This window comes from Periophthalmus magnuspinnatus, chromosome 19 (assembly GCF_009829125.3).
Source record: "Periophthalmus magnuspinnatus isolate fPerMag1 chromosome 19, fPerMag1.2.pri, whole genome shotgun sequence".
Classification (NCBI taxonomy): domain Eukaryota; kingdom Metazoa; phylum Chordata; class Actinopteri; order Gobiiformes; family Gobiidae; genus Periophthalmus; species Periophthalmus magnuspinnatus.
The window spans coordinates 4,867,292-4,893,239 of record NC_047144.1 but is presented as its reverse complement, the minus strand read 5'-3'; the positions used below and the strand labels follow the sequence as shown (position 1 = coordinate 4,893,239).

At 39.9% G+C, this 25,948-nt stretch overlaps 1 protein-coding gene across 2 annotated transcripts in view; it reads left to right on the top strand.

Annotated features, from left to right (window-relative positions):
• The window catches only part of trrap (transformation/transcription domain-associated protein), a 70,476-nt gene that overhangs the window by 10,684 nt on the left and 33,844 nt on the right, over positions 1 to 25,948 (top strand). For both annotated transcript variants that reach the window (XM_033985377.2, XM_033985378.2), the window contains exons 22-47: positions 21 to 220; positions 414 to 631; positions 743 to 940; positions 1,081 to 1,341; positions 1,431 to 1,592; positions 1,670 to 1,766; positions 1,861 to 1,982; positions 4,338 to 4,508; positions 4,590 to 4,658; positions 6,323 to 6,442; positions 6,962 to 7,081; positions 7,181 to 7,345; positions 7,423 to 7,604; positions 7,679 to 7,877; positions 10,609 to 10,737; positions 12,193 to 12,459; positions 12,539 to 12,745; positions 15,854 to 16,012; positions 16,508 to 16,645; positions 17,550 to 17,660; positions 18,454 to 18,600; positions 21,137 to 21,350; positions 21,477 to 21,605; positions 22,156 to 22,305; positions 23,354 to 23,553; positions 24,665 to 24,786. In XM_033985377.2, the coding sequence (XP_033841268.1) occupies positions 21 to 220; positions 414 to 631; positions 743 to 940; positions 1,081 to 1,341; positions 1,431 to 1,592; positions 1,670 to 1,766; positions 1,861 to 1,982; positions 4,338 to 4,508; positions 4,590 to 4,658; positions 6,323 to 6,442; positions 6,962 to 7,081; positions 7,181 to 7,345; positions 7,423 to 7,604; positions 7,679 to 7,877; positions 10,609 to 10,737; positions 12,193 to 12,459; positions 12,539 to 12,745; positions 15,854 to 16,012; positions 16,508 to 16,645; positions 17,550 to 17,660; positions 18,454 to 18,600; positions 21,137 to 21,350; positions 21,477 to 21,605; positions 22,156 to 22,305; positions 23,354 to 23,553; positions 24,665 to 24,786 (4,257 nt within the window). The remainder of the gene's footprint in view (positions 1 to 20; positions 221 to 413; positions 632 to 742; positions 941 to 1,080; positions 1,342 to 1,430; positions 1,593 to 1,669; positions 1,767 to 1,860; positions 1,983 to 4,337; positions 4,509 to 4,589; positions 4,659 to 6,322; positions 6,443 to 6,961; positions 7,082 to 7,180; positions 7,346 to 7,422; positions 7,605 to 7,678; positions 7,878 to 10,608; positions 10,738 to 12,192; positions 12,460 to 12,538; positions 12,746 to 15,853; positions 16,013 to 16,507; positions 16,646 to 17,549; positions 17,661 to 18,453; positions 18,601 to 21,136; positions 21,351 to 21,476; positions 21,606 to 22,155; positions 22,306 to 23,353; positions 23,554 to 24,664; positions 24,787 to 25,948) is intronic.

Below are 25,948 nucleotides of genomic sequence, written 5' to 3'. Positions count from 1 at the left end.
ATCTGTGTGTTCTCCATAAGCTTCACAGAGAAGTGGATCCCCAATGTCATCATCTCCCATCGCTACAAAGCACAAGACACACCGGCCCGCAGGACGTTTGAGCAGGCCCTGACCGGGGCATTCATGTCAGCTGTGATAAAGGACCTGAGGCCCAGCGCGCTGCCCTTCGTAGCCAGCCTTATACGCCATTACACTATGGTCGCCGTGGCCCAGCAGTGTGGTAAGGGACTCTACAGCTAATATTAGCTTAAGGCTTAACCCAGGGATTAGCCTTTTAATATAACAAAAACATTCAAATGTGACTCATGTTAACATAAAAAATTTATTATCAAGAAGGAGGAGACGCATAGTTAATAAAGATGTATAATATAGTAGTACTGCTTTGTTGATTTAAGTGTTTTCCCCTGCCACAGGTCCATTCTTGCTGCCTTGCTACCAGCTTGGCAGCCAGCCCAGCACAGCCATGTTTCACAGTGAAGAGAATGGATCAAAGGGCATGGATCCACTTGTCCTCATTGATGCCATAGCCATCTGTATGGCCTATGAAGAGAAGGAGCTCTGCAAGATTGGAGAGGTGGCTCTTGCGGTCATCTTTGATGTGGCTAGCATCATCCTGGGCTCCAAAGAGAGGGTACCTTATTTCCAATAAGACATGTTTTCTTTGTCCTTTCTCAGTTCTTCTTACAACTTAATGTTTTTGGTCAATATCAAATATTGATCATACACTCATTCCTACCCATAGGCTTGCCAGCTGCCCCTTTTCTCTTACATAGTGGAGCGCCTGTGTGCCTGCTGCTATGAGCAGGCCTGGTATGCCAAGCTCGGTGGTGTGGTATCCATCAAGTTCCTGATGGAGAGACTGCCTCTAGTCTGGGTCTTACAGAATCAGCTGACTTTCCTCAAAGCTTTGCTCTTTGTCATGATGGACCTTACAGGAGAGGTAAGAGTACATTATAGGACAACTATATCTTCACCACCATTTTGACAGTGTACATGATACCAGCTATAAATCTCCTTTGCTGTTCCACTTAAGTCTGCTTTATGACACTGTACTTTATAACTTTATTGGTTTTCATGCAGGTCTCAAATGGAGCTGTAGCTATGGCCAAAACCACACTAGAACAGCTGCTGGTGCGCTGTGCCACCCCTCTGAAGGATGAAGAGAAGAGCGAGGAATTGCTGGCTGCTCAGGATAAGTCTTTCCACATGGTGACCCATGACCTGGTGCGGGAGGTCACCTCCCCCAACTCCACTGTGAGGAAACAAGCCATGCACTCACTGCAGGTGCTGGCCCAGGTCACGGGCAAGAGTGTCACTGTCATCATGGAGCCACATAAAGAGGTAATTAACCATCATACATTTCATGACACGATTTGCAAATAGTTTTTAATATTGATGTATATTGATGTGAGTCCTTTTTTCTTCTTCAGGTTTTGCAAGACATGGTTCCTCCAAAGAAACATCTTCTCCGTCACCAGCCTGCTAATGCTCAAATTGGTCTGATGGAAGGTAACACGTTCTGCACCACTCTTCAGCCACGTCTTTTCACTATGGACCTAAATGTCATGGAGCACAAGGTCTTTTACACTGAGGTAAGTATGACAAAAGCTTTGATATTATATCGGACAAAAGTCACAAAATTCACAAATTGTGTATACATTTTTCTCAGTTGTTAAACTTGTGTGAGGCTGAGGATGCTGCTTTGATGAAACTTCCCTGTTACAAGAGCCTTCCATCTCTCGTGCCTTTGCGCATTGCTGCTCTTAGTGAGTTGGGCTAGTTTAATAATAAGCACATCTTCTAACCATTTTTTTTCAGCAAAAATGTAATAAAATTCTTATTGTTTCCCCCCCTTTTTAGATGCCTTGGCTGCTTGTAATTACCTGCCACAGTCCAGAGAAAAGATCATTGCGGCTCTGTTCAAGGCCCTCAACTCCACCAATAATGAGCTTCAGGAGGCTGGAGAGGCGTGCATGAGGAAGGTCAGGGTAACATCTACTGGCATTTCCCACAGACACTGCATGTGAATATATATTCTGTTATTAGAAGTTAACGCCTTTACATTTGAACAAAATGAAGGGCTGTACCCAAGTATTTTCATGTTATAAAATATGTTTTGTCCCAGTACAGATATATTGTCAGGGCTCCTGAGTGCGGCCAATTTGGGCACACATGCGCCTTACATTTTCCTTGGGTGCATGTATCCTCGCTCCTCATTATAAGCATGGATTAAATCATATAGAACACACTTAAATTATTGTTTTAATTGACAACTACAAGAAGAAAGCATTTATTCACTCGCCTCACTGCTTACGAGACCTATAACGCCAGTCCGAGTGTCAGAAGCCAATGCACTTAGGTTGCGCTCTGATGCACAGTTTAATATGCACTGCAGGTCTTACAAGTTTGACTTTTTTCATCCATCTGTGAATGAGACACAGTATTTACCTTTAAAGAGCAGTATGGAAAATGCAGATCCTCCACAGTATGCTTTGTTCAAAAAATAAAACTAGACGGCAAAAGATGTCAAAGATCAACTATTGAAAGTAAGAGGTCTCACTCTGCACGTGCTATAGCAAACTGTAAAGATCCTTAAAAGCACAGCCCGCTCACACAAATTTGAACAAAGTCCATATTTATTTCATAGCTTTTTATTAAACTTAAGATCCTAACTAATTAAGTTTTAACTTAAAAGGTAATTCTTAATGCTATTTGATTAAAAAAAACAAAAAACAAAACAACAACTTGAATATATGAAACCATAGTCATTAATTTAAATATTACGTTTAGTTTTTTTTTTCTTTAATAAGTATAGACTATAGTGTAGTATAGAGAACAAACTACACCCAAGTGAAAGTATCAGCCCTCATTGTTGAGGCAGTTTAAGGATGACATATTAAGATGGCTTAAATAAGTAGTGGGCTTTGGTGCACTCAAATGGAAATTTTAGGCGCACCGGAGCAGCCAACTCAAATAGTTACTCTAGAGCCCTGATTGTAAAAGTAGCTGTTAGGGTCTAAATAAGACTGCTGTGCACTGTCTGCATCTAATTCTGTATTTTCTTGTCTGTACATTAGGAAGTGCGCTGTCAGCATACTAGTTGTTGTTAGCATTACAATGACCCTCAAACTCCCCTGAGGCCTCTGAAAGTTGTAAAAAGTGCTAATTAATCTCATGATGGCGAATGATGAATAATAAGTCAGGAACGTTAGTCCTACAAAAATTAGATACACTGCCTTTTTAATATTATAATTTCTGTAATGTTGAGCTGAAATATTAATCTTTACACTTTTTCTATCCCATTTATCGTTTCGTAGATTTTTCTTTGTACTTAATCATAGCCATCCTGGACCAGCCTTGTATCTAATGACCAGAGCATCCATATTTTCTTCAGCCAATACCAATCCACCTCGAGCTCTTTATCCACCTCCCATTTTTGTGTCCTTCATTTTCTTTCTTTAGCACCATTACTCCTCCTCACTATTCTATCCTAAGCCGTTTTTTTCTTTCCTTTCTCCCATTCTCTCCCTCTCTGCCCTGCTAGCACTAATGAGCATTGCCACGGCCCGATCGATACAGGATGGAGTGTTTGTTCCCGGCGTTGAGAAGAAAATGAATGTGGCTGCCATGCATCATTCGCTCCTGTCTGTGAGGGGGGCGTGCTCCTGTGTCAGCTGTGTTTTGGTCCAGGCATATATGCGTTCGCTTGTTTACACTGTACCTCCAACCATGCTCCTGTTTTAACTGGCCTTTAGTTTTCTAATAGAGACACCCATGTAAGAACTAGGACACTGCCAAGTACAGGGCTTGTAGTCTTGTGTAGACATAATTTGTTTATCGATGCACACTGGAGGCTGGAGTCGATTGTTCAGGTCGCAGCAGTACACTAGTCTCTATTGAAGACTAACATTTCTTTGTATTTTGTTAGTAATGTATGGATTTGAGATGGTGTTTTAATGGCTGCATGGTGATAGTCAGCGAGGGTAGTTTGGTTAGATCATTGGACTTCATATTTTTGACTTGAGCAGAAGAGGAATGATGATTATTATGGTTAGAGGAGTGCTGTAGCAGATGGCCCAATGGTAGAAATAAGGGAATATTTTATTTAGTGAAATAAGACCTGACGTTTTGAATTTGAAATGAGCAAAAGGGATTCAAGGAATTGAGTTTCCAATGTACCTTTCTCTACTAAATCCAAGTTTAGAGTCAGTTCCTCTCCTTGTCAAAGAGGATCGTTGTACACACTACATTTACTGTTCTGGCAGATGGCAATTTAAAATGTGTCAGAAACACCTTCTCCTTATCTAAGTTTACATACTATCTTTGCACTATTGTAGTTCCTTGAAGGTGCCACCATTGAAGTGGACCAGATCCACACTCACATGCGCCCCCTGCTGATGATGCTGGGAGACTATCGCAGTTTGACCCTCAACGTGGTGAACCGACTGACCTCCGTGACACGCCTTTTTCCCAATTCATTCAATGACAAATTCTGTGACCAGATGATGGTAAGTGATGTGTTAATGAATTTGTCATTTATTAGCATTTATTAGTCACAACCTTGACTTATCAAATTATTGTTTTGTCAGCAACACCTGAGGAAGTGGATGGAGGTGGTGGTAATAACGCACAAGGGAGGCCAGCGCAGTGATGGCAGTGTGAGTATAAACTTGAATTCTGTTTGTCCTGCTAGTAGAGATAGTTTTTTAAAGTATAATTTGAAGTTTACAATCTGATGTGGAATTTGGTTAAAAGAAGAACATAACAGTTCTACAGTTCTATGAAACTTTGATGGCCCTCTGGCGGTCAGTATGGATGAACTAACTTTGAATTCCCCTGGCCATCGATCTATTATTTGCATTTAGAAAATGTACATTCCTCTTACAATGTCTAATTAAAAGTAACCTTGTATAGTACCCCTCAAGCTCCTCCCTATATTTCTGACTTGGTCAATAACGCAGGCTTTGTACAAAGAGGGGACATAAGGAGGCTGTAGTTTTTACCTGGTCTCTGTTCTGCTGACACCAAAGGGACAGAATGGCCTTCTAAGCACACAAAGCCACAGTTGCATGTAGTCCACACCTTTGTTCTGCTGTGTGGTCTCCTCCCAAATGATTTGAGCGGCCATATTACAAACATTGATTAATTAGGCGCCGGACAGGCGGTGCTGGGCCCTGTGCTGCTCTTCCTCATTATCCACCGACAGATAACCTTGTGAAGATGTAGAAAAAGGTGATGAAAGGGAAAAACAGGATACCTCTTACTTACGGTAGTGCTGCCTTTTTACAAGTTGATCCCACTAAAAATGATCTATTTAATAAGATTTAAATTTACCCTCTACCAAGCTTTTCTGCTCTTTATGGTTTTGTGTAAAAAATATTATTATTATTATTATTGCTATTATTTGTATCATATTGTCTAGCTTGACCCAAGTTTCAAAAGCAGTGTGTGTGTGTGTATATATATATATATATATATATATATATATATATATATATATATATATATATATAAAATATGGATTTGTCCCTCAAGCCAAATGCAAGAAAGCTCATCCTTGATATTTCATAACACTGAATATATCAACACAAAAAGGAAATTGAAGAACTAAAAGAATTGGAAGTTACAAATGTCACAGTCTGTATTCAGCACTTTATCTATTGTGAAGTTATCAAAAAGACTTTCTCCTCTAAATGTCAAGGATGCTGCGGCTAACATTTCTGAACACGCTCCGTCCGGGTTATCAAACACTTCTGCAAACCTCCCAAAATAACACCTCTCTAAAGTCCTGTTGTCGTTTGGCCCCTTTTTATCTCCTCGTCTTTCCCATGAAACTACACACCTCCACACAATATGCTCTGCTGACTCTGCTCATTGTCTCCCCATTCTGGTACAGCCTGCGATGGAGGGTGTTGAGGTGAGATGTAACCTGGTGTTGCGCCCTCTGTTGGTGATTCTCTGTCAGTGAAGTAAAGCTTAATTGAGCCAATGTTGTGTTGGTCAGTCAGACTAATGTTGTGAAGTTGCTCCGTATTTTCTTGTCCTTGTGTCTGTGAATGTCTTCAAAAAAAGTGGTCTTACATTCAATGTTTTGTCTAGAATGTCCTAAAAATGGAAAACATCCGTATTTCTGTAACACGTTTGTATCTTTACTGTCAAAAGTTGTATCTAGTAGGTGTTAGTTCTCTCGTGAGAATCGTCATGTCTTCCCACAGTGGCTGTCCATCAAAACAGTCCTAGATTATGTCCGTTCCGTGTCATTTGCGGTCTCAGTCTCTCACCTGGTGTCCTCTTCCTCCATTTTGCCATTTTGTGTTTGTAGGAGATGAAGATCTGCTCGGCGATCATTAACCTCTTCCACCTGATCCCAGCCGCCCCCCAGACCCTGGTGAAGCCGCTGCTGGAGGTGGTGATGAAGACGGAGCGAGCCATGCTTATAGAGGTGCCACACAATACTATAAACGTGTCTTTTCCCATACTTGCAAAGCTGGGGAATATTGGCAGTAATATGGATAAAAGATATAATATCAAACCATAATAATCTTAATAATTGTAAGCCTCTTTACAGCAGCATTGCATGAAAGAAAATGCAAGTTCAAGCTATGTTATTATAAGAAAAATAATGAACATTTTAAGTAAAACTGTATTCTAATCTTTTTGCAATTGCATGTATAATTTGTAAGGAGACTTTTTTACAATAGTTTCAGCCTACAAAATCCCATGATGTTACATCCTTTCAGCTTCCAATTTTTACAATTGATAAATTGTTGAATGAAGATGTCAAACTCATGATGACTCTGCATTACTGAGACTAACAATAACACTGATGAGCTATGGAAATAATGCTGCGAAAACTGCTAAATTATAGCAGTGTTCACAGCATTATTTCCTTAGCCCAGGTCATCTTGCTATACGTGCTGCCTCCCCTCACTGTCTGCGCTGCCGTTTGTCTTTGCCATAGGCTGGCAGTCCGTTTAGGGAGCCTTTGATCAAGTTCCTGACGCGGCACCCGTCTCAGACCGTGGAGCTCTTCATGATGGAGGCCACGCTCAACGACCCTCAATGGAGCCGCATGTTTATGGTCAGCCCACACCCTTGCCTCACCATGCACACTTTGATTTGGGTTTGCAATAATGAGTTATAGCTTAATACTCCATTCTTATCATCTTATCTTATCCAGAGTTTCCTCAAACACAAAGATGCCAAGCCACTGAGAGATGTGTTGGCATCTAACGCGAACCGATTTGTCCCCCTCCTGGTTCCTGCTGGTACTGCGGCCACAGTTCGTCCTGGATCTCCTTCTACCACCACTGCCCGATTGGATCTGCAGTTCCAGGCTATCAAGGTACTTTTTGATAAGCAGTTTGATGGATGCATATGTGTATGCCTTTTTAAGCACTTTGTTATTAACTCTTTGTTCAGATCATCAGCATAATTGTAAAGAATGATGAAGGGTGGCTGGCAGGCCAACACTCTCTGGTCAGCCAGCTCAGACGGGTCTGGGTGAGCGAAGCCTTTCAGGAGAGACACCGCAAAGACAATATGGCTGCCACCAATTGGAAAGAGCCAAAGCTTCTGGCCTATTGCCTTCTTAGTTACTGCAAGTATGTATTCAGATACAATTTTGCTATTCAATTATTTTTTCAATGTTACTGAAAATTGTTGTCCTTTTTTGAAGGAGAAACTACTCTGAGATTGAGTTGCTGTTCCAGCTGTTGCGGGCCTTCACAGGACGTTTCTTGTGCAACATGACTTTCCTAAAGGAGTACATGGAAGAGGAAATTCCCAAGAAATACTCCATCACCCAGAAACGAGCCCTCTTCTTCCGCTTTGTTGAATTTAGTGACCCTCACTTCAATGATGAGCTCAAAGCAAAGGTATCCTCTATGCACTCTAACAATCAGAGCAGAGAAATTAAATTAAAACACTGCACCACAGGGATTTGGAGATTTGACAATGACTTTCATAGTTTAGCCTTTAGAGTTGACACTCCCAGGGCTGCTTCTCTGCCAAATGTAGTCTGTTTTAAGTGAGCTGGCATAAATACAGTGCCTTTTCTTTGGCATTTTATGTGAGTTTGCTGAGCTGAGCCTGTGATGAGTTGATTATTAAATAGGTACGTGCATATGTTCAGGGAGCTGTCTGGTCGGTGTGTTTTGTAGCAGAAGTTGTTTGATTGAGCCTGTAAGGTCGTGGGTTTCTGGTTGTAGCCCCTTAGAGGCTCACAGATGAATGCCTCTGTCCTCTTTACCTGACCTGCTGTAGTAAGCATCACAATCATTCAAGCTGCTTTTTAATTAAGCTCATGGTCCCACATGCTTACGCACTTTCACACACAGACATTCACATTTAAAAACATACTCTGTGCACAGCTGTACCAGGACCAACACATGCCTGAGAGCAGTGGCTGCACTCATGCTTAACACAATGGGTAAGTGGGGGAGGCATGGCCCAGCACTGGAGCACATCCTCAGATGGCATTGTTGCAAACACTCTCAATTACTCACACATACACGGCACTGGCATATCACCAAAACTATCTAACCAAGGTGAGTCACTATGTTAAAACCACTGCTCCACCCTCAAGAACAGTCTGCAAAATATACAGTAGTCTAAATAAATGGAGAGATCTACAGTGGGTTGTAAATGTATAGCTGTTTTTCTAACATTTTATTTTCTGCCACACATATCCCCTATCATTGTTTCAGTCTTAATGAACTCCTCCGCGCACAGTGGTTCTGCTTGTTAGGCTGTGTGCTGGATAAGATAATGCACTGTGCCATTGTCTGTGACATTATTTATTTCACTAGTTGTAACAAAATCATCCTGGAGGTGTTTGTATTTCTAATAATGATCTTTCCAGTTAGAGTAAACATAATGTAGAATTGTAATCAGTAGACATCTGCATAAAATTCATATGTAGCACAATGTCTGCTCTGGAGGTTATCTTTTTCCTCCCACATTTTTCTTTTTAAACATCTGTGAGCTGCCCCCTCACTCCATCATCCAGTCTGAGTCTATTTGTCTTATAATATTCATATTTTATTGTCATGCCGTAACAAAGCTATGTTCCTACACATTTTCTGCATCGTTTACCAAAAAAAACACTTGCTTTGGTGTAACTCCCAATGCTTGTATGGAACAGCAGAGGGACTATTTCATGTTGAAAAGAGGAAGATGGAGAAGGAGAGGGACTGTGTAGGAAAGCGGCAATGAATCACTGCCTGACCTCATGCTGCTTCTCAACAGGTCTTGCACAAAACTCTTCTGGTGCGGCTAAAGCATTTCACTATTGGCAGGATTATATTTCAGGCGGATAAACAAACAAACCAGCCGATAAAACTTAGGAGGCACCCAGCACGCCGATTTCCCATTCTGCCCCACTTCATCCTTTGTTCCCAACATGACACAGAGCGAGACAGAGCGCTCCAACACGCTGTGCTAGCATCATTTTCTCTGAGGTGGCGCGAATCAAACTACTGTGTTAAACTAAAACAAGCAAATGTATTTCAGTCGGATTGTGAACCTGCCAGATTCCACTGCAGGGGTACACGTGTAAACAAAACTTCTCCACATGATCCCCCACTGCTGCTTTGGATGTGGCTTTTATTATTATAATATTACTAATACTGAAAATGAACTAGTAAAAAAGATATAATGACTGTAGTATCAATGTGACACATGTTTTTCATTCTACATATAGCATTGATAGTATGAATGGTACAAATAAGAAGTAACATAACATTTTTGCATACATAGTGACTCCCAATGTAGGAAATTCTGCTTTAAACATGATAGGAATGCATTAGAGGTCTGCAATGTAATCAAATCAAAATCAAAATTAAAATGGACGCAATTACCAAATCTCAAAGGCTACAATTTTTGAAGTACCATAGTTTCCTCCACAAACTAAAATGATCCTGTCTCGTTCTGCATAAAAGCTGCTAACCCTGTAGTTTAATACAAGAATCACATCTAGTTTCTCAGTTAATATTTCAGTCTTTCTGTCAATTCTTCTGGACATTTTTTAAATGTGAACTTTGAACAGAATGCCATTACTAAAGCATAAATCTGATCACAATGCTTGTAAAAATCACCGTTTGATTTTTTTTTTTTTTCCCCCAAATTGCTCAGCCCTAATATGTATCTTATACTTTTAATTAGTTAGCCAGTCATTTTATAAAATAATAGTATTTATAATCCAAAGGCAACTTTCTATGCTGTTTCTGGTTAATGTTCCAATGTTTATAATGCCATATGAATATATTATGGTTCAAACAACTCTTTAAGCTTGGGTTGCTTTCTCTACTCTTGCCCTCACTTTACACAATCTAAAGTTGTTATCAGATGAACGCAAAGGACCGTCCAATTCAGAAAATCTAACCACTTCATCACATAATTATTCCCATGAAGGTGCCAGACTGCAGGTTCCTTTAATGTACCTTTTGAAAGACCACACCTGGTGATTTCTCTGATTAGCGCCTTCATAAAAGCACCGTCAGACATTCTTTGTGGGAACTTTAAGCAGGAAAAGTTGCTTGCCCGGCCTAAATTGACTTTTTATCCGAAGACTAATTGAAGATTTAAACATTTTTTTTCCGTCTCCAGGTTCTGCAGCACATCCTGAACCCCGCATTCCTGCACAGTTTTGAGAAAGGGGAAGGTGAGCAGCTGCTTGGACCACCCAACCCCGAAGGAGACAACCCAGAGAGCATCACCAGTGTCTTCATCACCAAGGTACATTGAATTAAAACACACCATTTAGACCTTTGTTTTTGTATGAGAATGTTATTATAGTTACTACAACTGCACAATATCTCACTCAAATATTATAATCCAAAGTCTCCAGTTATTTAAATAATAGAATGTCCTTTGCAGAGAACAAATGATCTTGTCTTTTATAGAATAATCTTGTTGCACCTGTAGTTATATTTCTACAAACAAGTTCTGAAATTGAAAGGATTCTTATATTAGTTTGTCAGTTCATATTTCAGTCTTCTCTCAAATGCTCCTGGAGTTATTTACAATGTCCACTCTGAACAGAATGCTACTTAAAAACATACATCCAATGACAAATCTAATCTTTTTTTTGGTTGCTGTAAGTTCAGATGTTACTGCGAACATCTAGTCTCCTTTCTGGTTTGATTTTCGCTTCTGTTCATTAGTCAACAGCTTTGTCGCCGCATCTATGTGATTTCATTACCTGCAGCATTTCCTCTCATAATGTCCTATCAGACCTCCATCTCTCCCCCTGTCAGTCTTCATCAGCCACACTGCACACAGCATGGTGCCATTTCCCCAACAGCACCTAACCGTTTCTACATGATTTAATTGTTGTCATTCGCGTTGCTTCCACGCGGACCCCATCTTTCGTTCATCCGCCCACTCCTAGCCTTTTCCTCCATCACGCCGCATCTATCAGACAGAGTAATGTCTGGTGTAAATGTCGCTGTGTGACCATGCGAAAGGTCAGTGTGTTTGTTTGCTGTGGCAGATCTCATCACTGACTAACAGCAGTGCTAATGGGTGCTAATGGCTCTTCTACACTCGGGTTAAAACCTATTTCCTCACATGCTCTCTGCTGTCTGCTCTTTCCAGTGGTCTATGTTGTCTTTGAAATATTTTACTACTACTACTTGTTTCAGGCTTTGAGAACTTGGTTGGGTTATTTAGTAATTTTATAGCATTATTTCATTTGAAACCAATGAGAATACTTGAATCGATTTCAATATGGTAATAATTATATGGTAAGAATGATTATTATTATTATTTTTATTTTATTGATTTTTTTTTTTTTACACCATATTCATCTTTTTCAGCACAAAATATTAGTTTGTTACCTTGTGGTCTTATACTGGTTTTGTAAAGCCCAAAGTCATTCTAAAACTGTTCAGGAAAGATGAAACTATTTATGTGAGGGGTTTTTTTCTGAAATTGTTATCTAGTTTTAATATTGATTACTTCTGAAAATCCTATGTGCATCTAAAGAAAAAGGATGATGAGAAAGTTAAAATTTTAAATGGCACAATTTGATTCTAGATAATAGCATATGTCTTGCCTAACTCTGAATAAAATCATGTTTAAATGTTTATTAAAACTGGTCCGACCTACCTTTTGAGTGTTTATCTGGTAGAGCATGTCCAATTCGATCTGTGTAATTTGAACAACCTAACCCTGCTTGTCTTCTCTCAGGTTTTGGACCCAGAAAAGCAGGCCGATCTGCTCGACTCACTCCGGATATGTCTGCTGCAGTTCTCCACTCTACTGGTGGAGCATGCACCGCACCACATCCATGACAATAATAAGTCACGCAACAGCAAACTGCGCCGCCTCATGACCTTCGCCTGGCCGTGTCTGCTGCCCAAAGCCTGCGTAGACCCAGCCTGCAAATACAGTGGTCACTTACTACTGGCCCACATTATTGCCAAGTTTGCCATTCATAAGAAAATTGTTCTACAGGTACGAATTATATCACTTTAAATCTCCTTTTAAAAACAAATATCCTCCTAATTTACAAATGTTCCTCTTATTTTCTCAGGTCTTCCACAGCTTGTTGAAGGCTCATACCATGGAGGCTAGGGCCATTGTTCGTCAGGCCATGGCCATCTTAACTCCGGCCGTACCTGCTCGGATGGAAGACGGACATCAGATGTTGACCCACTGGACACGCAAGATTATAGTAGAAGAGGGACACACTGTACCACAGCTGGTGCACATTCTTCACCTCATCGTGCAGCACTTCAGGGTAAGGAAGTTCGACCCAAGTTAGGATGTCTGTTTTCAAAGGGTTGGTGCGTAGGTTGCTTTGTTGGTCTGTTGACAAGATTTTGGATATCGTTTTTCAAAAGGGATGCAGTTTGTATAACTGTGGAATACTATTAAATCCAGAACAATCTCTATTCAATCTCATTGTGGGCCAATGTTTTAGTTTTCTTTAGAACACCTGAAGTATTCTGTACAGGCATTGACAAGACAAAAAATAAACAAAAAAGCAGGACTGATCGAACTTATTTTCTGAATTTAATCTACTTTAAAGTAAAATCAAAAATCATCATGGAGTTATAAGGGACTAATAAAGAGATGGAGGATTGCATTTGCTTCCAATATTTATGGTATATTTAATGTAACACTTCCAAATACTTGCTGAAGAAAAAATTCTGTTATGGCCATGTATACTTATAAACTGTGCTCTAAGTAGTAACAGATAATGATATCCAAATAGGAACATCATTCAAAGCTGTGTTATTTTTATGGCTGTCTGATGAGCTGTGTAATATATCTATTAGCAACACCTCATTTCATATTGACAGTTGCGACTCCTATTTGGTCTATTGTTGCTTCACTATTACCAGACATTGTTAGTCATATTTATTTTATAATCTAAGCTGCGTCCTTCACTCAAATGACCAGAGATCATCAGTTTTCTGCCCAAGTCACTACACTGCACATCCATCGCCGAGTTGAGAGATATTTTCTGGGGCAGCCTTGTCAGTAAAGTCTGCAAGCGTTTCTTAGCACTAGACTTGCGTTTCCTCAGCTCCCCTGTCTATATCGCTCCCTCTCTCTCTGTATCTCGCTGACAGGCTGCTCGCACTGGGCCAGATGACTAATCTAATGTAATCACATCAGCATAATTACACTGGGGAGGAGATAATGACAGACAGATGAGAGACTGGTGCGTGCGTTGGATATAGAAACGCGGGCAGAAATGTGTGTGTTTGTGTGTGCGGCCGCGTGATGGACAGGGCTAAACCGCCACGTCATTAAGGCCGTATGAAGTCCTGTTCCATCCGCTGTAATTACCCTCAAAGTGAGAAGGTTTAATATTCTTTGACACTGGCAACAGCCTTCAGATAGACATCTTGTCTCTTGCTCTTTTGTCTCTGTGCGTTTTAGAGTGCTCCACAGTCCCAGTTCAGATTGTGATGAAGCCAAGTGCCTCTGGAGTGTGAACGCTCCGGGCCAAGTGCGCTTCGTCATGTCCTTGAGATTAAGGAGCAGTGCCACTTTTGAGAACTTGCTAATTTAGTGGCCCCAAAGTGAATGCACAAGTCATATAAGTACACATACACAGGCTATGGTGGGTAATTGGGACAGTACAGTATGATGGAATATTTGAAAGGTGCATTAGCAGAAAAAAGCATGGATGAATGGTGGTTTTGGATACAGAAAAGATACAGACAGAGCAATAAAATGTAGATCAAAGACAAATAAGTTTAGTCAACATATCAACAGTTAAAAATGTAAAACTGTTTTTTGTTCTGGTGGGGGGTCTTCCACCGGCTTGTCTCCATTGAGATGTTACTACTTTACCTGGAATGTTTTACTATATGACATGGAACTAATCTGTCTTGGATTTATTCAGTACAAGCATTCTTGCTGTGAGACTCTCCACCTCTCTACACTCTAGTGTTGCCACAATACTAAAATTTCATATTCAATTTTGATATTAAGGAATTCACTCAATAACGATTACGATACTACAACAAACATAAAAAATGCTCCTTTTTTAGTAATGAAATAAAATTTTCATATAGAAAATAATAGTACTTTCTGAGGTCTTGGAGTTCTGATAAAGCTCAAAATCAAATTAAAACTGTTCTTTAAAGCTCAATTTTTTCTTTTAATATGATATTTTTGCAGTTTCGATACCTGCTAACATGCTCAAATGATACCTAGCTTTGATACTAGTTTTAGTATTGGTAGATTTTTCATAGTTTTGACAACCCTACTACACACTTGACCTGTTACTTGGCACTGTGGTGTCACCAGTTTGTTTTGTTGAAGATGGATACATACATAATGCTATTATGGGGTAAAGTTTTTACATTGTACTAATCCAAACATGGGCAAACTATGGCCCGGGGGCCACACACTGCCTTACACTGGGTTTATTAATCCGGCCCACCAAACGTGACCAAATTATATGAAAATAGGTAAGGGTAAACTTTGTTTTAAGTTTTTCTGCTGTGTTTATTTAACTGAAAGTTAATAAAATAATTATGACTTTAATGAATGCATTTGGAAAACAATTTGTACAATGAGCCTTGTGCATTCATGCTTTGCTACCTGTTACAGGCCAAATCTCGAATGTTAATATATGTATATGTATGTATATATATATATATATATATATATATATCTCCATCCGGGCCCGGGCCCCTCTGTCAAATTTTAAAACCCATTGTGGCCCGTGTGTCAAAAAGTTTGCCCACCCCTGTACTAATCTGACTCAACTCATGATATTCTGTCCTTTTTTAACTTTTTGGTATGAGAGTTCTTTATTTTACCATTTCAAAAGTTCACTGCACGGCTGGTCATCATTGGGCTGTTTCTTTTATATATCCATTTTGTGCCTTCTGAGATTGAGGTTATTTGATGTCTAGATAAAACAGCAGAGCAGAGAGTGCCTACAGCAGGCTCCCAGCTACACGGACTTTGTGACTGGTTCTGTGTAGGTGCTGCTCTGTCGCCTGTGCGCCCATCCTTCTTGTGAACTGCTGCAGTTTATTTTCAACTCGGCCATTGGCATTGAACACCATCTGCCACTCCTACTTTGGGAAATCAAAATGCAGCACTGTCCCGAATTCTGTGTGTGGAATATCAACCGGTCATTGAAACTCTGAGGAACATTCTATTCTGTCTATAGTCTGGTTAGTTTGAGGTCAATGATTATTTAGTTAGTTGTTCCCATTATCAAATATCCAAGTATTTTTATTAAACTTGTAAATCTGAATCTTTTGTCCAGTTTTGGGCAGCATTTCTTTTAATGATTTTTTTTTGTTCCAGGTGAAGGTCTTTGCAAACCTTGTAGTACTAGTTATTGATATTTATATGGTTGTATCCTTTTCAGGTGTACTATCCAGTGCGCCACCATCTGGTCCAGCACATGATCAGTGCCATGCAACGTCTTGGTTTCACTCCCAGTGTGACCATAGAGCAGAGGAAACTGGCTGTTGACTTGGCAGAAGTGGTCATCAAGTGGGAACTGCAGAGGATCAAAGACCAACAGGTATCAACCAATCACTCCCCAGTCAGCAATTGGAATACTTTTTTGTTTTTGTCCTACCTTGAGAAGTAACAGAACAGAACTATTGTTGTTTTCAATACAAAACTCCAAGGGTTGTATACAAATCTGTTTTATGATAATTCTAATTATTTTGTGCACCAAGTCTATTGACAACTATTGACTACTGATTCCAACAAACAATTTATATATTTTTTCAATATTTTTTATCCAAACTCTGATGTTTTGAAATTTATTCCAACTAGTTATTTTTAGCAGCAGGATAATTGTATTTTTTTAAGAGAACTGGGCATATTATCATAATCTGAGAAAGATTTTTGTGATGCCAACAGCTCTAAAATCTTCTTGAACCACAGATGGAGCACTTCAGAAGTTAGTTGGGACCTCCAAAACGCCCACATAAAGTTACCTAGTTACTATAGATTTTATCAGAGGTGCCAGTAACAGATGGCACTGTAAATCTCTCCTTTTATGTGACAGCCGGAGACTGAGGCTGAGGCGGGTGCAGGCGGAGAGGGGACCAGTGGTGTCGGGGTGAAGAGGGGGCTGACAGGGGACGCCGCAGCAACTGGACAAGACGTCAAGAGGTTCCGCACTGCCACAGGAGCTGCCTCCACGGTGAGCTCTGGCAGCCGTCACTCAAAAAGCAGAGTGTGGTGCATAATGGGGCTCCACAAAAAGCCACAATTACACATCATGTCAGCTCTGGTTAGAAAGTCATGCCATTGTCAAAGTATGCTCTAGAGGTTCAGAAAAGAATGGAAAAATGAAAAATATGAAGTTAAGAAATACTGCCTTTTTTACTGAATGTGCACAAGTGCAGTTCACATTTATGTATAGAGCACTTTACAACACAGAGATGCCTAAAGTTCTTAACAGCTGTAAGAACATATCAAAAACACAGTAAATTATCAAATAGAATAGATATACACACTGCACATTGTGTATATATTATTTTTTTCACGATATCCCACATTAATGTTGCATTCCAAGCAACTGGGAGGCCTGATTTTTCCCAGTTAAACATATCGAGTTCTGACCTCCAGCTGAATTGGCTCATATATAAACAATATGGCTAGTGCTAAACCACAGGCTAAAGAAATGTAAATCTTAAGCAAATTTCTGTAATTTGGATTACAGAATATTGTCAGATTTAACATATATCAGATTAAACTTTCTGTATATTCTTTAGGCAGCTGATTACCCCAAACCAAAGATCGGCCATTTTTCAAGTCAGAGGTGGAAAATATTCCAGTTACCAGTGCCTGGAAATCTTCATAATTATCCAGTTATTTGCGTTCTAAGCATATCAGTTTTACATTTCACACTATAAATACCAGCATTTATATAATTTGATTTTTTTTTAACTGATGAATAATATCTTGGAATCATACTTCCTTACACTTGGGTTGTTTTTTGTGTTTGAATTTACTGCAGTTTCTTTCATTTAAGTCTTTCATTACATTTTTGCATCTGTCATAATATATCCATAATATGTGTTTGTATATTTTCCATGTTTCAGGTATTTGGTCGCAGTCAGTCCCTGCCTGGCACAGAGACCATGCTCACTAAACCCGTGGAAAAGCAACATACGGACACTGTGGTCAACTTCCTTATAAGGATCGCGTGCCAGGTACCCCAACAGTCATTATCACCCGGCGAATCCACGCTTAACACACAGCAGCTCGCGCACAGCTCTTCCATGCATAGCGCCTGCAAGGTAGGACGTTCCCGACTCCTCAGTGAAGGTTGGACACACCTGGTGGCTCTCCAGAACATATCACTAGACACGACACGTTGCATTCCCCTCTGTGTCACCTCCACACATGTCTCCTGGTCCAATGACAGCGCTAACCTTGGTCAGAAGCCGCAAATAGACCAGGAAGGTTTAACTCACCTTGACTTTTCTGCTTATTTTTGGATGGGCTCCATTGTTACAGATCACCCAACCGTCCCTTTCCAATGAGCCAAGGGAAAACTACAGAAATGTACCAGGAAAAATACCTAATGGGTCTCCTATTTAAAATCTATATCTTTAGATTGCCAAAAATTCACAGTTTAATGAAAATGCATAGAAAAAAAAAACTTATAACAATTAATGCCCATAATTTCTAAATGGTGGGTCACAAACTCATTAGTTAGCGGTGAGCGTTGTGCCAAAAAAAAACAAAAAACCACGCATTACACGTTTCCGTTTTGGTCAAGATTCATTTTCACTTGTCATGGACCTACACAAACTTCCAGCCCTGCTTTCAATTCTACATTCTGAAATATGGATTCTTGAACCAATGAGCACGACATCAGAAGACATCCATGTTATTCTCCTTTCACACCCATCCTCACTTGTAACACCTGTCCTCTCCATGTCCATAAAGGGCACTTGACTCTTTCCCCATAATGATATTAACCCTTCTTGCCCTGTCTAGGTGAATGACAGCACCAATGTGGCTGGGTCGCCTGGGGAACTGCTGTCTCGCCGCTGTGTCAGCCTGATGAAGACTGCCCTCAGGCCTGACATGTGGCCCCGCGCCGAACTCAAGCTGCAGTGGTTTGACAAGCTGCTCATGACAGTGGTAAGATCCTGGCATATGCTCTCAGTAATGATCTCCTCCATTCTCTGGCTCCATTGTTTTTTCAATAATTGTTTGTACAGTATTTGCATTTGTGCTTTATTCAGCTTAGTGTAACAAACATTCAATTAAAAGTTATTAAATGGAAGTACAGACATGAATGGATATACATGTGAGAGAAAATATACTACAAAAGTTTTCTAGGACTCTAAGGCTGATTAAGGTGCAGTGTGTGCATTTGATAAAGAGGGGGTATTATACAAAATAAATTTTTTGGGGTTGCTTTCTACCATGTTATAAGGTTGTTCCTTCATCGAAAACATGCCTAAAGAGGTTTTAAATGCCATCCATGCATGTTTGAGTATTGTAGCGATCACTGCTGGGCCCTATTCAAACCCTCCTTACAGTTAGCTGTAAGATTCTGTGCAATGCTCAGCCCACAAGCCTACATTCTCCATTAATTCTCCATAAATGTACAAAAACTTGATACAAAACTGTACACAGCAACCTGACAAACGTAATGCAATGTGCAGTAGTTGCTTTAGTGGGATGCATGCTGATTGTGTTGTAATAGCGTTTTGAAGGGAGAGTGACTTAACACAGAGGGCAAAGGGAGGGGGAACTTAAAGTGTCAAAAACAAATTTGAAACTTGCAAAATATATTGATACGTTGTTTCCGCTGAATATAGCATTTTCTAAACAGTAAAAGGTAACATGGTGATCTAAATATGATATATGTTGGCAGTTAATACTCAATAGAAGTGAAATAAAACCTCTTTAATAAATTTCAAGGAAAGACTCAATTCATAATGAACAAAGTTTATTAAGAATGACTCTAGCTCAGGAAATATGGAACGGGTTAAGAGTTGGGGTTAGGGTGTTAATCAGGTAGTTACTAAGCCTGAATCATTCTTTATAAACTACATTTTCATTTTGAATTAAGTCTTTCTTCTACCTTCATAATAACTATACCTAATAAGCCTTAAAAAGTGTTATCACAAAAATTATGCAAGTGAAACATCAATAACTGCAATAATCTAAACAAATTTTGAAGCTATAATTTTCAAGTAAAAAATATTGCAATGGCTATACTACATTTTTATGTTGTTATTTTTGTTCCAACTACACAGCCTGGATCTTACAATGTGCTTTTATTTGAAAGAGTTTTCAGCCCTGCTTATGCTCCGACTCAGTATTTGCTCTTACGAGGCTGAGTCCTTTGTCTGTTATCGGAAATACATGAAGAGCGGCGCCAACTGCCATAATGACAAAATAATGACAGCACCGCGATAAGGCCGGTCTCTCCGCTTTGGCCCGTGCCTCCCTGCTCTGCCCCCACACCCCTCTCCATTCTGAACTCCTCATCCTTAGCTCCACTATCACCCCACTGCGCCTCTGCATCTCCCACTGCCTCCTGCCTGCACTTCCGCCCCTCTCTCTCTCTCTCCCCCTCTCTCTGTCTCTGTTATCGCGGTCTCTTTTTCTTTTCTTTTTATCCGTGCCCCCCCCATCCCAACCCTCGTTCCTCCCCCGTCTCATCTCTTCGGTCTGAATCCTACGCCGCTGCAGAGACAAGGTTATCACGGAGCGCTCGCAATTGTCACGTCCTACCCTTGTTCCCTTTTGGGGATCGCTGTGTCGGCCTGGGCCTTCTTCCTCAGACATGAACACGCACACCCCCAATCAACCCTATGCAGATCTCAAGGGACTGCCCCGACTAGACTTTCTGTAGCTCCTATGCAGATACACAAGCAGCCTCACCCACCATCTCACTCGGGCTAATGAACAACGCTCCAAATCGGATTGCGTTTTATTATCTGGCATGGCAGTGATTAGGAGGCACGAGAGGCTATGTCAAAGGGCCACAAAACATGTTGTAGGCATAGACAATACACATGCATGGAGTTGACACGCTGCCATTGTGTTAATGCCACGCTGAATCAATATGACCTCATGTCTACCTTGGCCCTTATCACACAGAGTCACCTTGTTCATTAGACGAGATTACTGGAACAAGTCTTGCCAAGATTATCCTCTTGGTCTTTCCATTGTCATAAAACATAATTGCAATGGAGACTAAATTAGGGCCCCCATGTACTTTTTTATTGATTTTTGCTTTATTAGTGATCCAATTGAATTGTGTAGATTGTCTGTATCTATTTGTTCATTCAAGATTTTATAATGTTGATGATGTGGATATCAATATTGTAAAATTGATGGCAAGGCACACAAACTGTAGTACCCTTAACTAACAATAAAATGTATTCTCACTGATATAATGTAATGCATTTTTTATTATATTCATTCCATAGACATATAGTTTTACTTCTATTTATATTAAAATTATTGGCCCAGAACATTAGGACATTTAACAGATATGAAAACGTATTAATTCTTTGGCAAGCTTAAAAAAAACAAGAATGCTATGTTTTGTGTCCTTGATTTTCGGCTTTAAAAAGTATTGATTTAATTTTTACTTGGTCTGTAATATTTTATTAAACAGTTATTTCTCAAATATATCTTTCATCCTTGTGTGTAGGAACAACCAGCACAAGCCAATATTTCCAACATTTGCACTGGGCTGGAGATCCTGTGCTTCCTTCTGTCTGTGCTGCAGTCTCCCGCCATCTTGGCCCACTTCAAGCCTCTCCAGAGGGGCATTGCCGCGTGCATGACCTGTACCAATACTAAAGTGCTTCGGGCGGTCCACTCCCTCCTCTCTCGCCTCATGAGTATCTTCCCCACTGAGCCAAGTAAGTTGGTTTTAATAAATTTGGGTCTGTTAATTTCTGACCGCAATTTTTCTGGTTTTGTCTCTTGATACTAAATTTTGTTCAGTTGTAAAATATGTGTGATTTAAATTCATATTTGTTGCACAGGCACATCGACCGTGGCGTCAAAGTATGAGGAACTGGAGTGCCTGTATGCTGCTGTGGGCAAAGTTATCTACGAGGGACTTACTAACTATGAAAAAGCCACAAGCAATACAAACCCCACACAACTTTTCGGTAAAATGTGCTCTGTTTTTAACATGGGATTTTTTGCTTCTTTTTTCACATTGGGCAATTAGCATATGTAGTTAAAACTCCAGCCAACAGGGTCTAGTGCTTGAGCTAACAGCTGGACGGTAAAAATGGCCAGAACCCAACGATTTGTGAAAGGATATCTTTGGGAGTGTTTAACTTTACTTTATGCCCCTAAAATATTATGGTTGTGTTGAAAATGATCCCCCATTTTCAATAACTGTGTGTCTTTGGAGGAACATTGTTAAGATAATAGAGTTAGATACAGCTCCCTGATAGGCAGTTGTGGTCAGTAAAGCTTTGGGTGTCCCTGCGTTGGAGGGCTTGCGGATGTGCTGTGACTGTTCGGCCAAAGCATGACATTTTAACATTTGTCCTCCCACGGGGACCCACCACTGGGAGGACCATTACTCATCCCAATCCGTTTCCTTGGTAACATTGTGAACCCTGTATTTCGTGTAAAAGCTGCTCTTTAACATGCTGAGACTGTGTGTGTCCTCACTATTGTCCTCTGTGTGTATCTCTATTTGACCAGGAACACTTATGATTCTGAAGTCAGCCTGCAGTTACAATGCCAGCTACATCGACAGGCTTATCTCGGTGTTCATGCGCTCGCTGCAGAAGATGGTTCGGGAACACCTGAGCCCCCAACAGGCCAATCCCGGGGTCACGGAGACTAGCACAGGTACAGCTCACGAGTAATGGCCATTGTGTCAGGCATACACCATTACAAATGTTCGGTATCTATTTTAGTAATCTGAGTTTTAAAAAAAATAAAAGGAGTAAAAGAAATGTATAATATATTGAATACATATCATTGTGATGTGCCAATCCCTAGGGGCTCATAAGTCATATACTTTTTGTGGCCTTAAAATGCCTGGGCAATGTCATATAGGTAGAGATGAGTTTATAACCCAATAACGATCACATTTATTCTTTTAGATATTGCTTATTAAAGGCGCTATACCTGATTTTTACAGTCTTAAAAAAACACTTATCTAGCATCCTGATTATTCATCAAGATAAGGCCATTTCACAACTTTCAGAGGTCTGAGTGGAGTTTTGCCATCGTGCTATTGCTAACAACAACTAGCATGCTTACAGTGCTACTTCCTGGCTTGCTTCCAATAAAACCACTTAAATATAAGATGTAGTCTCACTTTGACCCTCACTTTTGAACCTACAATATATCTACACTGGGGCAAAACAGATTTTATTTTATTACATGAAAAAATCTGGTACAGCCCCAACAGTTGTATCAAAAGAGATGCACATCCTTTCTATATTCCATATTATAGTACTGACTTGTATTTGCGTCTCCAGCTAAAGTTGACTTGCTGTGCTGCCTTGCCCAAGCTTTGTTTTATTCTCACAGCACAAACTCTTTGATTTATTGTAATGCTCACAACATGCACTGGCAACATGATCTTCCTTTGATTCCTGATTACATTTGAGATATCTCTATGGCGCCAACTTCTTCAAAAGACTCAATCACATATCCTGTACTCAGACCTTCATTCATGATCACAAATGCTTCCAGTCTTGGGTTAGATGCCCTTCTCTGATCTCCTGCTTTCACTGGGAGTGTGCTCTCCTCTAGTTCCAAGCTGAGAGATCAAGTTGTTTTGTTTCTCTTATGTAAAACACACAGAGATACACCAGCACAGCACAAGTGAAATGGAAATAATGGAAATCTAATGTTAAAAATAATTTTAACATTTTTGCTCTTTCAGTGACAAGTGAGCTGGTTATGTTGAGTCTGGATCTGGTGAAGACTCGTCTTTCTGTGATGAGTATGGAAATGAGGAAGAACTTTATCCAGGTTATTCTAACCTCTCTCATCGAGAAGTCACCTGACCCTAAAATCCTCCGGGCTGTGGTCAAAATCGTTGAGGAGTGGGTGAAAAACAATTCACCAATGGCTGCCAATCAGGTGAGATTAAGTTTTTTTTTTTTTTTAAATCTGTCATAACCGTAGATGTTATATATATATATATATATATATATATATATATATATATATATATATATATATATATATATATATATATATATATATATATATATATATATATATATATATATATATATATATATATATATATATATATATATATATATATATATAAATGAACATGGCTAACCTGCTAGCTTCCACGTTCCAAATAGGAGGTGAGCATGGGCGCGCTTCTGCCTCCACCGGCGCCAATTCACTTTACACTGTTGTCCCTCTCACAGTAAATGCTGCTGCCAGGCTGATCATTTTGGTCTTAAAATGTTTTTAAACCCCTCTACGTGAATCTATTTTTATTTCGCTATTGTGCCTGTAACTCAAGATATGAACATTAATAAGAGACAAATCAGTAGAGCTCATTGCCCAAGCTCCCACTGGCATTACTAACAGGTTTGATTAACAGCATTGCTAAGCGCCCCCTCTCTGCTAAACCAGCGGTGTGGGCAGGGACGTTACCTTTAACAGCCTCGCTTCAGATTTGCTCTTTGGTTGCTACGATACTCGAAGTTGGAACTCCTAATATGGAACTTGGTTCCAAATTTGCCCCTGTAACTGCTAGCCTTGACAAGCTTCTTTTGACTGGACCTGACCGCTATGGGTGACGTCACACTCACTTAGTCCACTTCTTTGTGTGTTGCTAACGTTTTAATTTAAATAAATATACTAACAATTTCTTAGAAACTGTTTACATTCAGATATGTTAAAGGTGCACTATGGAACTTTTCTTGTAGAGGGTTCGCCACCTGCTTGTTTCTGCTTGAGAAAGCTTGGTTTTTCTGGGACATTTCAGAGACAAGCGGGTGAGCACAGATCTGACTAGTAATTTAGCCTGATACGGAGAGGGGATCCCACTCACAATATGAATTCCTTATAGCAATAAAAACCTGTTATTGAATAAATGTAAGATATACCAGTTTAATGCCATAATGTGGAACAGACAATGGCATCTTCACTGAGTCAGAAAATGGTGCAGTTTAGACTCTGTTATATATTGTACTGATTGTTTAACTTTTTGCCAAATTACTCTCAGATGCCTAACATGCGTGAGAAGTCCATCTTGCTGGTGAAGATGATGACCTACATCGAGAAGCGCTTCCCCGATGAGCTGGAGTTAAACGCTCAGTTCTTGGACCTCGTTAATTACGTCTACAGGTAATTACCGCCATTTATCACATGACCAAATGGCCAAACCACGGATGCTACGTCGCCCTTGTCTCCCACCCTAACAAGAAGGATGAAGGTCGAGGTGGGAAGAGATGTGGTATTAGAATCTCTTTTGGATTTTAAGTAAGATTTATTTATTTTTTGCTTAGAAAAAGAGATGAACTTTAAATTGATGTATTATTTATTTAAAGCTGGAATTTATCACTCGAAGTTATCTGCAGACAGGCATTATAAATCAGAGGTCATGGTACAGCTGGAGGTAGTGGAGGGAGCGTGCCAGGTGGCTTTAGTGGTGTCAGGACTCAGCTTACACCTGACAGACCCCCCAGTGGGTGCAGGGCAGAGGGCGCAGTTGCCTCCAATGCCCGCTATTCATCAAACTCAGTTCTTTGTCTTCTTGTCTCACACACATACACATACAATCAGCCAAATGTACACCGCATCCCTTCGCCCCATCTGCTGTTTTTTTCATACAATACAGTAAGGTGGTGATGGACAGTCTGTAATGATAATGAAATGATAAAGCAGCTGTGCCTAGACAATGTGTCATTAAGAGAATTGGGCTAATGTTGGGCTGGAAGGAGTGCCTTTGTTGTCCTATCTCTCTACCACCTCTCCTCTCGCCTCCTGTTACGTGAATTACACCCACGAGGCCCATTCATACGGCTGGGTGGGGAGAAAAGGAGGGTTTAGCATATAATACATGGCTTTATTATCACAGCAGTCTCCACCTCTCACATTTTACAATAGATTCTGTAATTCTGTGCCCCCTCATAACACATCAGTGCATAGCATGACATGTCTTTACTGTATTATGCAGTTGATGACTTTTTTTATTCTGAAAATTTGGGTGATTCTTAACTAGTATTTAGTAGTTGATGTGCTAAGTAAAAAAAATAAATACAATAAACGACAAATAAAACATAAAAAATATATATAATAAATGATACATGATGAATGATCAATATTTGCCAGTACAATATATGGGGAAAATAATTTATCATCAAACACAGTAACAAGACAAATATCAGCTATTGATAATGGCTCAAAAAAAAAAAAAAAAAAAAAAAAAAAAACTTGGCCCAATATTTTTTTTTGTACTGTAAAGGAGAAACGCTACAAATAAAGAAGTCAATAGTGAATGAATAAC